This window comes from Symphalangus syndactylus, chromosome 10 (genome assembly GCF_028878055.3).
Source record: "Symphalangus syndactylus isolate Jambi chromosome 10, NHGRI_mSymSyn1-v2.1_pri, whole genome shotgun sequence".
Classification (NCBI taxonomy): Eukaryota; Metazoa; Chordata; class Mammalia; order Primates; family Hylobatidae; genus Symphalangus; species Symphalangus syndactylus.
In genome coordinates, this window is record NC_072432.2 from 89,984,518 (window position 1) to 89,995,586 (window position 11,069).

The window sequence follows — 11,069 nt, forward strand, 5'->3', positions numbered from 1 at the left end:
CCACAGGTCGCCACACAGACTTGGTCACCAGGAGTGGGCCTGGTGAGGCCAAAGAAGGAGACTTCATCTGTCAAGGTGACTCACACGGGGCAGCTGATCCTGTTTCCTAGGCCTGTGTCTTAGGCCCTTCCATCTCTCTAACTACTAGAATCCCTCTGTCCCCAAGTCATCACAATAAACTCCTATTATGTCTTGGAATTCTCTTTGCCCAAGCACTCAGGCCCTGCCCTGCCAGCTCCAGAGGAATGCCCGGGATCTTTCTGAGCTGAGTGATGGGTCTCCCCATTTGTGGCAGGGGGAATTTGAATGTCTTAGGGAGAGCCCTTCCCCTCCTGTCCTGATATGGGGACTTCTGAGTTCCCTGGGAGAAGTTGAGGGCTGGGGTAGAAGTGATAGGGAGCTCCGCTTGTCTTCTGCTACCTCGGACTGTATTTCTATTCACCACTGCCAAGTTGTGGAAGAAACAGTACTTATTGGCAAATGAGCATTTATTGAGTGCTTATTATATGCAGAGCAGTTGAAGGAAGGTAGATAGGAGAATGCCATCCAAGAACTGGAAGCAGCCCTGTCCCCAAAGTGCTTACAGTCTAGCTGGGAGGCATTGTATATATACAACATCACAGCTTAAAGATACAAAACAACATTGAAGCACCATTTGCAGGTGCAAAGTCATTTGGCACGAAGTGGGAGTGTGGGACAGCTCAGAACCTTCTCTGTCCCCAGCTTGGGGACCTGGAGGTCTGTCCACCTGTCTCCATGCTGCCCTGCCTCTGTCTGGTTTGGTGTGTGTGATCTCTGTTCTCTGACTGACCGGGTGCTCTTAAAGGGCAGAAACAGCCCTCTCTACGCTGCTGCCCTCGCCAAGGCTCTCCGTCCACTGAAAGACAGTGGGTTGGGCTGGAAAGGCCCAGCCATGTGTTCTGGCTTCTGCCAGGGCCTCCCAAGAGCCCAGGATTTGTCTCAGTGGAAAAATCATGGGATTTTGTATAAAAACCTCTGAGTTCAAGTCTTGGCTCCTCTGTATACTACCTGTGAGACTTTAGACCAGTCCCTTAGCCTTGGTTTCTGAATCTGTAAAATGGGAAGAACAATATTTGCTCTGCCTTTCTCTCAGTGTTGGGAGATAATCACAGGGGATTATAAGGGGAAGCTTTGGAAATAGCAAAACGCTTCATGGCTGGGCGCCTTTGTCCTTCCCAACCTATCCGAAGTTTGAGGAAGATTAGATGAGCCCGTGCGTGCAAGGCACCCAGCACAGCAGCTGGTACACAAGAGATGCCAGGAACTGCCCATTTCCCTCCACCCCTGGAGTTCCATCACTTGGAATCCTTTTTTGACCTCTGACTCCAATCTGGGCAATAGAGGCTAGAAATGGTAGGGATTTCACATTTAGTTTTTGGGGAGATGCAATCCAAGAAGTGAAACAGACATAGAGAGAAATTCTTGGCTTCTTCTAGAGGAGTTTGTTGGGGTGAGGTGGGGTGCGGATGAGGTGCCTGAGACACATCCATGCTGGGCTCATGGCTCACTGCCTTGCTGCCTTTGAATCTCTAGAGCAAGGACACTCAGGTGCCAGGAGGACAGCTCTGGAGGTCACTTTGGTTTCTGACTCCACGCTTCTTCTGGTAGTGAGGCCAAGTGTCTGTCACTAGCCATTGGGGGTTTGGGAGAGTCCTCTCCATAGCACGTATGGCCCAGGGCAGCCTTTTTTGGACCTCAAAGAGAGCTTTGGTCAAGGAAGACAGGAAAGAGCATAGATGAGAGGGGACACAATTACAGAGATGTTCCTTATACACTGTCTTTCTTGGATGGGAGCAGAAGGGAGAAAGAGGCTAGAGACTTAGTGCCTGGTGCACAGTGGGTGCTTGGTGCAGTGTGAGATAGATACAGACAGAAGTCTTGAAGGCATGGGGGCCACAGAGAGCATGGGGCGGTGGGGGGTTCAAGGTATGACCCACATGTTACTTATACAGCAGGCTGGAGAGGGAAAGAGAGAATGGATGGGGCTGGGTGGTGGGAGGAAGGAGGTGGGAGAAAAGATAGGGCACACATTCAGGGTAAGGAGAGGTTAAGAGGTTGGGCCAGGATGGGGCCAGCCCCAAACCCATCTCCTTCTGCCTGGATCTTGCAGGCTCCCAGGACTCTCCTTTGCTTTGGCCATCAACGAAAGGAGGTAAGGGATGTTGAGCATCAAATTCCTTCTGCATCCTTCCCCCAGGAAACAGAAATAATGAAATGATTCTAGTAATGCGTGATAATGGTATTAGGAATTACAGTTTACACAGCATCTTTACATGCGTCATCTCACTTAATCCCAGTTAATCTCTTTTAAGAGCAGTCGTACTGGCCTAGAAATTTAGAAGCCTGGGTTCTAGACTCCGATCTGCCTCTGCCTGGAGAAGTCATTTCCCTTCTCTGGTCCTGAGAGCAGCAGGCTGCTCTATCGACAATGACTGTCCAGTGGTAGGAGCCAGCAGCAGGGGTCACGGGCTGGGGAGAGGCAGACAGAGAAGGAACAGAGATTCCTGGGGTGGAGGAGCTGCTGCCCGAGGACTGGGGAGAGTGAGATGGGTGATGGAGGGGTGTTGCCTGGTGCCCGTGGTTGCATGCCTGAGCGCCTTGCCCAGCCAGCCATAAGTGTATGCTGGGCAAGAGGGCTCACTTGTGAAACTGAGCGTCTCCTTTCAAGAAGTGTCTAAGTGCAAATCTCCCCCTCTCTCAAGACAAAGGCCCGGGTCCCACAAAGGGCTTTTGTTTTCTCTGCCAAAGTGGGAGGCTAATCTCTGGGTCTGGGGCATCCCTGGAGACAGGGGTCCCGGGCACACACAGCGTACACACACGTGAAGGCGTGCACACTCATATGCCTGCTTCCTCTTTGGAGAGGTTTTCCCTCACCACAGAAAGGAAATCTTTGGCCACCAAAAATTTCCTTTTTCCAGAGGCCATTTCTAGGGCAGCTGTTCTCTGGTTGACACCTCTCTACCTCCAGCAATGAGTCTTGGCAAGCCTTGGGGCCCAGTGCTGCAGGTGGGGGCAATTTTCCAGGAGGAGCCAGATTGCGGCTGGAAATCAAGGCCCTCCCTTCAGCCCTCTCAAAGTGGCCTCCTTCCTTTCCCCTTCTCCTGAGGATGGCTGGTACCCACACTCATCCACTGCAGGAGAAGTGGATTTATTGCAGGTTAGGGAGGAAGGGGTGCAAGGGGAATGAGAAGTTGCCAGCCGTGCACACTTGCACCAACGTAGGCAAACCTGTTCACACTCAGGGGCATGCACAACCCTGCATGTGAGGACAAAGGAGAACTCAGGGATGAACACACTTGCACACTAGTAAAACCAGTTGCACCATTCCCAGAACCCCCAAGGCAGGGGTCTGTACACTCTCCACTCAGTACCTGGGTGCAGGCTCTCCAGAGTTCCCTCTTACCACCCCCCTGCCTGCCTCCCCAGCTCAGTCCCCTGAGTTCCCAGCTCCCTGCAAAAGGCTGGAGGAGCCACCACTGGCTGCTCACAGCCTCAGGGCAGGGGACCTGCCAGGCTCAGGGCTCCCTCCGGCAGCCTCCTCCCCGCCTGCTCACAGCACTGGCCTCGGCGCACACGTCCAGGAAGCAGCTACTCTGCGCTGGGGGGCCAACTTCAGACCTGGGGGAGAGGAGGGATGGGGTGGGCCCTTCTGCCTCGGGCTTCACAAGCATCCGTCGGGGCCGTAGAGGCCGCTGGCGGCCCTCAGGCCTTGGTGCCCCGTGGCAGGCCCTGCGGCGAGTGCAGCTCCACCGACTGCCGCCGTCGCACCTCGCGCTCCTCCCAGTCGGTGTCCGGCTCCAGGCCCTTCAGCACTGCCAGGCGCTCCGACAGGCTCTTGGCTGGCGGAAACAGCACGTAGTTGTAGAGGAGGGAGCCCAGGATGGCGCCCACCAGGGGTCCGATCCAGAAGACCTGGGGGCGAGCGGAGAGGGTGGCTTGGCACCCGCGCCTGCACCGGCACGCGGAGCCCGCAGGCCCCGGCGGCACACTCTGCGGCCGCACCCCTCCTCCCCGCCATTAATCTAGTAAAATGCTTATTTATGTAATTAGCGACGACAACGCCAGCTGCTGGGGAAGCCTTGTCAGTGCGGGGTTAAGGGTGCGAATTCTGAAGCCACTGCCTGTGTGTGAATCCTGATTCCACCACTTAAGTGCTGTGTGCACTTCGACAAGTTACTTACCCTCTCTGTGCCTTTCACTCTAAGAATGTCTACCTCCTAGGGTGGTTGTGAAAACTGAGTTAATGTTTGCAAAGCACTCAGAATAAGGCTCATCACATACTAAGCACCAGATAAGTGCTAAATACTACCACTTACAGAGTTCTAAGTGCCAGACACTGCATTATCTGGGTTACACCAGTAACCTCACTTACTGTTCCCAAGAAGCCAGTGAGGTAAGCTATTGCCATCCTCATTCACAGATGTGGAAACTGAGTCTTTGGCATCAGATCTGAGGGGTGGAACCCAAGGCCCCCCAGGACCAGGAGGAGTGTGGAGGGTTTGGGGTACCGCCGCTGAGCCCCCATCCCATGCTATTCCAGCTCTTGTTCTCCCTCTAAAATGAGTTTCTAGGGAAGGGGAGGGCAGGAGGTTTCAGCCATTACCCAGTGGTCATCAAATTTGCCAGTGACGACAGCTGGAGCCAGGGAGCGGGCAGGATTCATAGAGCAGCCGGTGTAATGGATCTGCAGTGGGAGGAGGGCATCAAAGAGAGAAGGGAGATGAGGACAGGGCAGGAAGTCCTTGTCCCACACTGCAGTGCTTGACCTCAGCCTAAAGGGAACCCACGTGATGGAAAATTAACTTCACGTTTTATTTACAGATGGGCTGGAGTGATATCTGTCCCTCTGGGGTATCTGGGAGTCAAACCTCTGGGGTGTTTGTTCCTCTTGAGAGTTCTGTGTATGTGTCCCTCTTGGGGTCTCTGTGTCTGTCTCTGGAGTGGTCTGTGTGTCTGTTCCTCCAGGGAGGCTGGAATCCATGGCCATGACCTACCCCAAGGAGGTGGCCCAGGGCCACGGAGAAGCCTATGGAGAGAGCAGGGGTGCCCGGGTTCTCTCCGCGGCGCTCATCAGTGGAGGCAAAGATGCAGAGCACCAGCTGCAGTGTCAGGAAGAGCTCCACAGTCACCGCCTGGCCAGCCGTCGTGCTGTTGCTGAGCTGGGGACAGAGAAGAGGCAGGTAGGGGAACACTGAGCCCACTCTCCTCTCTGGCTCCATCTTCCTGTCCACCTGCAGTCGAGGCACCAGGGGGCCTCTGGGCTGGGAGCCAGAACACCTGGGCTTGCCAGACACCTTAGCTGGAACAACTGATCCCTTCTTCCTGGGCCCTGGCCCAAAGGCAGCTTATGATCCCCCAGGATGCCAATGGTCCCCCCGCCAGAGGTAGCAAAACTGACTCCGTAGCCCATTAGATTGGGGCCTGAGGTTGGGAGCCTGCAGTATGAGAGGAAAAGAATGCTGAGATCCAGAATTTCTGTTTTCCGATGAACAAGAAGGGAAGAGGTTTCAACTGCCTCGGGAAGCTTTAGGCCAGTCAGCAGGAAGACCTTCCTCTCTCTCTAGATCATCAGACCCTGGTGCAATGAGAGGCCTGTGGTCTTTCTTCCTGAGGTCAAATGGCTCCCAGGGACAGGGTCGAGGGACGTGTGTCTGGGGGGACGGTCCTAGTGTGCCCCTTTCCGCTATGAGTCCAGCATCCACCTCTTTCCCTAACCCTTGTCTATTCCCTGCTGCCTTTCAGGCCTCAGGTTTGCTCTGTTGGTTTGCTCCCTGCACGTCCTATGGAGGTTGAGGTGAGGGCCCTGGAGCTGCGTCGGGCGATGCCTCCACACCCATGCAGGCTGCCCATGGTCTCAGCAGACCCTGCCTTGGGTAAGTAGAGAACTTGGGGCTGAGTAAAGAGGTGATTTCATAACTGGGCTGCGCCCAGCACTGGATTTCTCCTTGGGTTTTGTCACCCTGCACCCTACACCCTGCCTTCTGGGGCTGGGCACCGCACTGGGTGGAACAGTGACAGCTCTCAGCTCCCACGCTCTTTCTCCAGGCCCTGAACCCCCACCCCTGGGTCCGAGACATCAGGTCAGAACCCTTGGGTCTCTCTAGGGTCTAACCTCAATCCCTCCTGTTGTTGTCCAAGGCAGAGTCTCTAGAAGACAGTGAAAAGAGCTTTGGAAGCAGACACTTTGGAGGCCTCTGACTTGCCATGGGACTATTTAATTTGGCCTCAGTTTCTCCTTCTGTGAAATGGGATAAGAAAATGGATTCTGGAGGACTGTGGCAGGACTGGAAATGACTTATTGGTTCTGTGACTTGGATCAATTGACTGTTGAGCCTCAATTTGCCACTCACAATAGGGGGAACCACAGAATTTCCCTTACAGCGTTGTACCGATGATGAGATGACAGCTGGCCTGGCACAGGGCAGGTGCATGTCAATGATTAACTTCCTGGTGGCCAGGCTGGCTCTCAGTGTCCTCAAAGGACACTTGGGATTGTCTTGAGGGTCATCTGGCTCTCCTTAGCCTCAGGGCAAGTTGGTCCCACCACTGCCCCATTCCATCCAGGCAGGGTTCTCCCCAGGTCCTCAAGGTGGTAAGTGCTGAGAAGTGGCATGGAGGAGCCCTCCAAGACCTTTCTCTTCTGAGGGCCCCGGTCAGTTGTGAAATGATGGAGGAGGAGGACTGCATGCTTCCCATGGCCTCTCACTCCCAGTGCCCTGCTATTAGAGAAGGACTTCCTGGTCATGCTCTCAGGAAGTTCCTTTTTCAGTCTAACTAGACCTCTTCTTGCTGCAAACAACTCATTTTGTTCTCAGAGGAAATGAGCCCACTCCTCTGCTTGCCCACCTAGCCTTTCCTTGGCCCCTGGCCCCCAGCCTTGTCATATTTTCCTCTTTAAAGAACAGAGGCTGGGTGTGGTGGCTCATGCCTGTAATTCCAGCACTTTGGGAGGCTGAGGCAGGTGGATCACTTGAGATTAGGAGTTCAAAACCAGCCTTACCAACATGGTGAGTCCTGTCTCTACTAAAAATACAAAAATTAGCTGGGATTACAGGTGTGTAATCCCAGGCATGTAATCCCAGCTACTCGGGAGGCTGAGGCAAGAGAATGGCTTGAGGTGGAGGTTGCAGTGAGCTGAGATTGTACCATTGTACTCCAGCCTGGGCAACAGAGTGAGACTCCATCTCAAAAACAAAACAAAACAAAACAATACAAAACAAAACAAAACAAAACAGAGAAGTTCCCTAATTGGAATACCTCTTTCCCACAAATGAGGAAGGGCCACTTGTGCAGAGAAGGGGGTGGCCACAGAGATTGTGCAGGACTCGTCAAAGACATCGGGACTCTTGTCCAGTGGCCCAGGGATGGAAAAGGCTGGGAACTACTGGAGACTGAGGAACAAAAGAGGCACTTGCTGTCCTGGCTTAGGATGGGGGTACAGAGTGAGAGGTGATCTGTTGGGGGCACAGGTCATTCCTCCACACTCATGTCCCTTGGATTCACAGGGCCCACACAGACCTGAGAGGAGAAGTGGGTGGGACATGGGGGAAGGGACTGTGGCACCACCCTCAGCTCCCAAAGGGCCCACGGGGCCCAGTTAGCGCCTGTATCATGTAATCAGCAGCCAGCTTATGGGCTCCGGGAACCTCCTCAGGGTTTGGAGAAGTGAGTACGCCCATTGCTGCTTGCAGGGCTGTTGTGTGTCCGTGCCTGGCCCGTAAGGAGCACCTGCCATGGGGCCTGCAAACCCTCAAAGCAGAAGAAATGCTGGGCCCCTCTTCTCTCTTGAGAACCCTGTGATGATCACTCCAAGGCTCCCCGCAGTTTGGAAGGCATGTCTGCTTGGGACATCAACCCCTGCTGAGGTATAGCCCTGTCCTCACTGTAATGTAGGCGTTGAGTCCAACAGAAACCTGGATGAGGCTCTTCCTGCACGACGGTCAGGGTGGAAGAAGCCAGCAGTCTGTCTGCATCCTGCCTTTGCTCTGCTATCATTGCTCCTTTCATCCTGACCCTCCTATGGTGGCTGTGTTCCCAGCTCCAGCCTCTCTCTCTCTCTCTCTCTCTCTGCCTCTGTCTCCATCTCTCTCCCCACCTCACCCAGAGCCTATCCCTCCCATCTCATCCCTTACAAGGGATTCCCCAGGACCTGCCCCTTGTGGATGGCAAAGTTGTGGCTACTCACAGCATTGACAGCCAGGTCCCCGCGGATGTCTGCCGGCGTGATCTCATGGAGCAGAGCGGCTCCGGCCACAGCCCCCAGCAGCTGGGCAGCCACGTAGAAGGCGGCTCGGAGAAAGGAGACGTGGCAGCCCACCAGGCAGGCCACAGTCACGGCGGGGTTGATGTGGGCCCCGCTTATGTGGCCCAGAGCCTGTACCAGGGTGCCAATACCCAAGCCAAACGCCATGGCAATCTGTAGCACAGAGGGCAGGGCCTGTGGCCAGTTGAGGGCCGAGCCGAGGCCAAAGAAGACGAAGAGGAGTGTGGCCAGGAACTCTGCGAACACAGCCCTGGAGAAGGCTATGGAGCGGAGCTCCCACATGCTGCAGAGCCTGCGTGGCTGGCCCAGCCGTCTCAGGGCCAGGGGGCTCCGGGCACTCTCTCTCGCTCTCTCTCGCTCTCTCTCTCAAGGCCTCTGGGGAGGCTGGGTTGTGGTCATTTATAGGGTCCTTCCATCCTGGATCTGGGCACGTGGCGGGGAGGTGGAGTCGTTGAGGCCAATGCCTCTTCTCCTCCATGGCGGCCTCTGCCCCCATGCCCCATCCCAGCCCACCCACATGCCTATCACCCTATCTTGGCCTTCACAGCTGACTGATGTTCCCCATTTAATGAGCTCCAGATAAGGACTGACGTCCCTGGTTTTCCGTGTTTGTTCCCTTGGTTACCCCAGGGCTGCTGCCCCAGGGCATCTCCCAGCCCCCACAGGGTCTTGTGAATGGGAACCTCTGGTGGGGATTGTGCCCGGCGCCCCTCTCTCTGACTCAAACTGTTGACCAAGTCAGGGGCAACACCTCACACAAAACTAAGAGAGTACATGAGTGCTGCCCCTTCTGGTAACTGGGAAGTTCTTCTGTCAGATCTCCAATTATTCCTGCTTCACAGGGATGGAAAACAACTGGTTGGCTTGTGACAAATTTCCAAGGCATAAAGGTTTGTGTCTTCTGTGCTTGCATTCTTGCAGCTAATCACCCATAATTCTGTGGGGCAGTGAGCTGTGCAGGCTCGGGGCGGCTGTGATGCCGATAAGCAGCTCTCTGGCCTTGGTGCCCACTCAGCTCAGCATCTGGGCAGTGCTGCCTCCTGCTATCAATGCTGCTGTGGCCATTGGGGTCCTGGAGGCATTCAAGTCTAGAAGTTTCCCCAGCCCCACTCACTGGCCCTTCCCTAATCCCTCCAGCCTCGCTCCCTCTCCTGGGGATTCACAGCAGGGTCAGGCTCAGAGTGGGGGCAGAAGGACGGGTTTCTGCACCCTGCCCTAGCTCCTGTCCAGCAGGTCCCTGGGCAAGTGACAGTCCCAGGAACAGAAATCTGGGAGAGATTGGAGACTGGAGTGGAACGCTTTGTGTTGTGTCATGGGGATGTGGGGTGGGCAGGAGGGGTGAGTATAGGCCCGGGGAGGGGAGTGACTTATCTAGGATGCTCCAGCAGGGCAGTGGCTGAGCCGGGACTGGGGCCTGGTCTGGAGCTTTCTGCCACACCCCACACTACCGAGCCACATTCTGTGCCTCAGTTTCCTTGTCTGGACAATGGGAGTGTGGATGCCTACCCCATAAAGTTGTTTTGAGAATGCAGTGAGATAATGAACGGGAAAATATTTTGCAACTGAGAATGTATCATACACATACATATGAGGACTCATGACTCCTGCTATTATGAAGGAGGAGGAAGAGAAAGGGGAAGAGGAAGGGGAGGAAGAAAGAATAAAAATTACCCATACAGAAGGGATGCTCCAAAAGAGCAGGGATTCCTGTGGGGTTTGTTCTGCAGTGTATTTCCAGTGCCTAACACCTGGCCTGACACATAGACACCTGGCGCCCTGGCACTCTTCCCTCAGCCATCCCTCCCAACTTCAGGCATTCTGGGTCCTCCGGGAGAAGATCGACAGAGAGGGGGACTCCAACCCCTGTCATATAAAGGGCATCTGGGACCCACCTCCAGACTCTGCACATAGGAAGAGACAAGGATTCCGAGGGGTCTGGCTTGGGTGTGCCTCTGCCCCCACCCAGGGAACATGCCTTCCCCACTGCTGGAGTGCAGTGGCTCAGCTCACTGCAACTTCCACCTCCCAGGTTCAAGCAATTCTCTCGCCTCAGCTTCCTGAGTAGCTGGGATTACAGGCACATGCCACCGTGCCCAGCTAATTTTTGTATTTTTTTTAGTAGAGATGGGGTTTCACCATATTGGCCAGGCTGGTCTCGAACTCATGACCTTGTGATCCACCCGCCTCGACCTCCCAAAGTGCTGGGATTACAGGCGTGAGCCACCGCGCCTGGCCTACTCCTTTCTTTTGTGGCTTCATGTATCACTTCTCCTGACTTTCGGATATACTGTCCACCCCAACTGGCCAGGTTCAGGACTGAGTCTCAGGGGTTCCTGGAAAAACTTCTCCTTGGGCCTCATGTGAACTGAAACTGTGACAGCGGCTTCTAAATCCACACCCAACCATTTAGTTGCTGTGTGCTCTCAGATGGGCCACACCCTTTCTGGTCTCTCCTTTGGTCAAGGTATTCACGATCTTGACAGAGTGGCCTACTGACCCTTGATTCTGGGAAGAACCACTCCTAACCCAGTCGGGTAAAAATCTCTTGCTTCCCAATACACCAGGATAGGTGTGACAGCTTCTCCTTGGAGCCCACAAAGCCCCAACCCGAATTTGCGTATGTTTGTGGTGTGTGTGTTGTGTGGTTGTTCAGTTACACAATCATACATTTAGAAGCTAATGGGATCTTAGAGATCATCTTGCTTGTGGATTCCAGTTTCCATGATGAGAACATGAATTCCAGAGAGAGTGTGACCTGCCGCACAGCTTACAATAGTAGTCAGGA

General features: G+C 54.5%; 1 protein-coding gene across 1 annotated transcript; it reads right to left on the reverse strand.

Annotated features, from left to right (window-relative positions):
* Positions 1-473: 473 nt before the first annotated feature.
* On the reverse strand, positions 474-8,659 carry AQP2 (aquaporin 2). The gene is made up of 4 exons (XM_055296272.2): positions 8,207-8,659; positions 5,016-5,180; positions 4,625-4,705; positions 474-3,933 (listed from the first exon to the last, which is right to left on the reverse strand). The coding sequence occupies exons 1-4, from the start codon at positions 8,564-8,566 to the stop codon at positions 3,724-3,726; spliced, it is 816 nt and encodes a 271-aa protein (XP_055152247.2). The 5' UTR covers positions 8,567-8,659; the 3' UTR covers positions 474-3,723.
* Positions 8,660-11,069: the final 2,410 nt, after the last annotated feature.